Source organism: Montipora foliosa, chromosome 14 (genome assembly GCF_036669935.1).
Source record: "Montipora foliosa isolate CH-2021 chromosome 14, ASM3666993v2, whole genome shotgun sequence".
Classification (NCBI taxonomy): domain Eukaryota; kingdom Metazoa; phylum Cnidaria; class Anthozoa; order Scleractinia; family Acroporidae; genus Montipora; species Montipora foliosa.
In genome coordinates, this window is record NC_090882.1 from 17445593 (window position 1) to 17448092 (window position 2500).

The 2500-nt window shown below is 50.8% G+C and overlaps 2 protein-coding genes across 2 annotated transcripts in view; one reads left to right on the top strand and one right to left on the bottom strand.

The window, feature by feature from the left end:
- The window catches only part of LOC137984837 (uncharacterized), a 2838-nt gene extending 1327 nt beyond the window's left edge, over positions 1 to 1511 (top strand). The window contains exons 1-2 of the mRNA XM_068832141.1: positions 1 to 72; positions 276 to 1511. The exon at positions 1 to 72 is cut by the window's left edge and continues 1327 nt beyond it. Coding sequence (XP_068688242.1) covers positions 1 to 72; positions 276 to 1313 — 1110 coding nt within the window. The 3' untranslated portion in view covers positions 1314 to 1511. The remainder of the gene's footprint in view (positions 73 to 275) is intronic.
- The window catches only part of LOC137985223 (peptidyl-prolyl cis-trans isomerase G-like), a 25614-nt gene that overhangs the window by 11323 nt on the left and 11791 nt on the right, over positions 1 to 2500 (bottom strand). The gene's annotated exons all lie outside the window — the stretch shown is intronic.

Below are 2500 nucleotides of genomic sequence, written 5' to 3' on the forward strand. Positions count from 1 at the left end.
ATCGCCTATAAAGAGTTGTTCCCGATTATCATTGCCGCTCATGTTTGGGGGCCCCACTTCGCCAGGCGCCATGTTCTGTTTCGCACCGACAATGAGGCCGTGGTTTATATCCTCAACTCTAGAACATCCAGGATTCCCGTGTTAATGCGCTTGCTTCGCCATCTTCTCGCCTCAGCGGCTCGTTTCAATTTCTCCTTTGCCTCTCAGCATGTTCCAGGGGTTCATAATTGCATTGCTGACGCTTTGTCCCGCTTTCATTGGCAGGAGTTCCGGAGGTTAGCACCCCAGGCTCAGTCGCTTCCAGTGTTCATTCCACCTCATCTCCTGGAAGAATTGATTGGCTCTCATTAGAGCGGCAGTGCCAGTTCCTGTTAGCCCATGGTTTGGCTGACTCCACCCGGAGATCTTACGCATCTGGCCAGAGGAAATTTGTCAACTTCTGTGCGCATTTGGGCAAGTTGCATCCCAGTGGCTCCCCGTGCCCCACCGATGAATGGACATTGTGCCTCTTTGCCACTTTTCTGGCGGGATCGGTTCAGCACTCTTCGATTAAAGTTTACCTTTCAGCAGTTCGTGCCCTGCATATCGAAGAAGGCTTCCCAGACCCTCTGGTGAACTGTCTACGTTTGCAGCGAGTTCTTCGTGGGATCAAACGGACCCAAGGTTCCCCTGAGGCTCAGCGCCTTCCTATTACGGATCACATTTTGATGATCATCTTTAGGTCTTTGGATTTATCAATTTTCGACCACTGCATGTTTTGGGCCGCCTGCAACCTAGCATATTTCGGCTTCCTCCGATCTGCTGAATTTACTGTTCCTAATTTGGCTAGTTTCACCCCGGCACTCCACTTAAGTGTCGGTGACATTTCGGTAGACTCTGACGCCAATCCTTCCTGCCTGCGCGTGCGGATTAAGGCCTCCAAGACTGACCCTTTTCGGAAAGGCTGCTTTGTCCACATTGGCCGGGGACGCTTTCCTCTGTGCGCCCTTCAAGCTGTTTTGGCCTATTTGGCTGTGAGAGGGAACTCGGGTGGCCCTCTCTTTCTTTTCCAGGATGGTCGGCCCCTAACTCGCGCTGTCCTCACTGCTCGTCTCAGAGAAATCCTTGCTGGAGCGGGTGTGTCGGGCAATTTCTCCAGTCACAGTTTTCGCATTGGTGCGGCCACGGTGGCAGCTCGCAACGGCATCCCCGATCACCTTATTCAGGCCTTGGGTCGTTGGTGTAGTTCAGCTTACCAGTCGTACATTCGCACTCCATCCGAGTCATTGGCTTCCCTCTCTTCTCATCTCGCGTCTGGCTCAGTTGGCTCGTGACCCAGGTATACGTGGGAATTCATGCGGATCACAGGAAATCATGCGGATTGCAGGAAATCAAGCGGACCAGTCCTCTTCCGTTTTTTAGGGTCGCTTGTGGCTCGCTTGCGCCTGCCTGCGGTGTCTGGCCAGGACTCCTTTAATCAATCGGGAAGTCCTTGGCAATTTCCTGGTTCAGTTCCTACCTCAGGCAGAACCTTCTTCATGCCTTGCGGCCGGAGGAGCTGTGGCGGACCTTGCTTTAGTGCCTCCTTTTCACCTTGCCTCAGTTAGCAGACTTCTCAGTCTTATTTCATGATCAGCTTCACGGTACTCGGGTAAGTGTCGTCCAGTGTCGTGTCTTGAGCTGGGGGTGGGTGCTTGTGTGAGTTTGGGTGGTGGCGCAGGTTCCACGTCATCCCTGTTCGCGGCCCCTTCGCCTTCCAAGCACCCTTGGGGTGGTCTTTGGGTGGTGGCCGCTCGCAGAGTTGCCGTGGAGGCCTGTGTGCTCTGCTCATGGCCTGTGGCTCAAGCCTCGTTGCTCGCCCCGGAATCGCCGCCCACTTTGGCAGGCACCATCTCCAAGCTCGTCCATTGGCGATGAGTTTAATTATACTTTAGACCATGCACAACAATGTTTTCAACTTTTTTCCTGACATATCTATCGTTTTTCCATCTAAAAAAAATAATGTTTTTTCCTATGTTGGGCCATCGGCATTGCAGCTCAGAACGGGGGCGTCAGTGGTCATTTTTGCAGCCTATGACGTATGATACGGGGAAAACATGCGAGAGTGCCACATATAGAAGGAGTGTTTTGACTGATGTTTGTCGTGAAGATTGAGTGCGCGAAAAAACAGCAAAGCAATGAAGAAAATATCCACAGCAGCACTTGTGTTGACCCTGTTTCTCTTGATAATGAAATCTCTGTCCCCCATAGCATACATCACAGCGGGCTGCTGATTTAGTTTTCAAGCCTGCACTGAAAAGGCCAAAAAAGCCAGAAAAGCCCAACTTTCTCGCAAAAAACAGGAAATGACAAGAAATAACTCCACAAACTTAACTTTACTTATGTTAGGCTTTCCGAAAAAAAAAGGGTTGGAAAAATTCTTAATTTTGGCCTTCAGTTCTTCTTTAAGCTGTGTCCATGGAGCTGATGTCTATTGCAGCTGTTCAATTAGCAGTTAGAGGTGTTTCCCATCTTAAAGTCT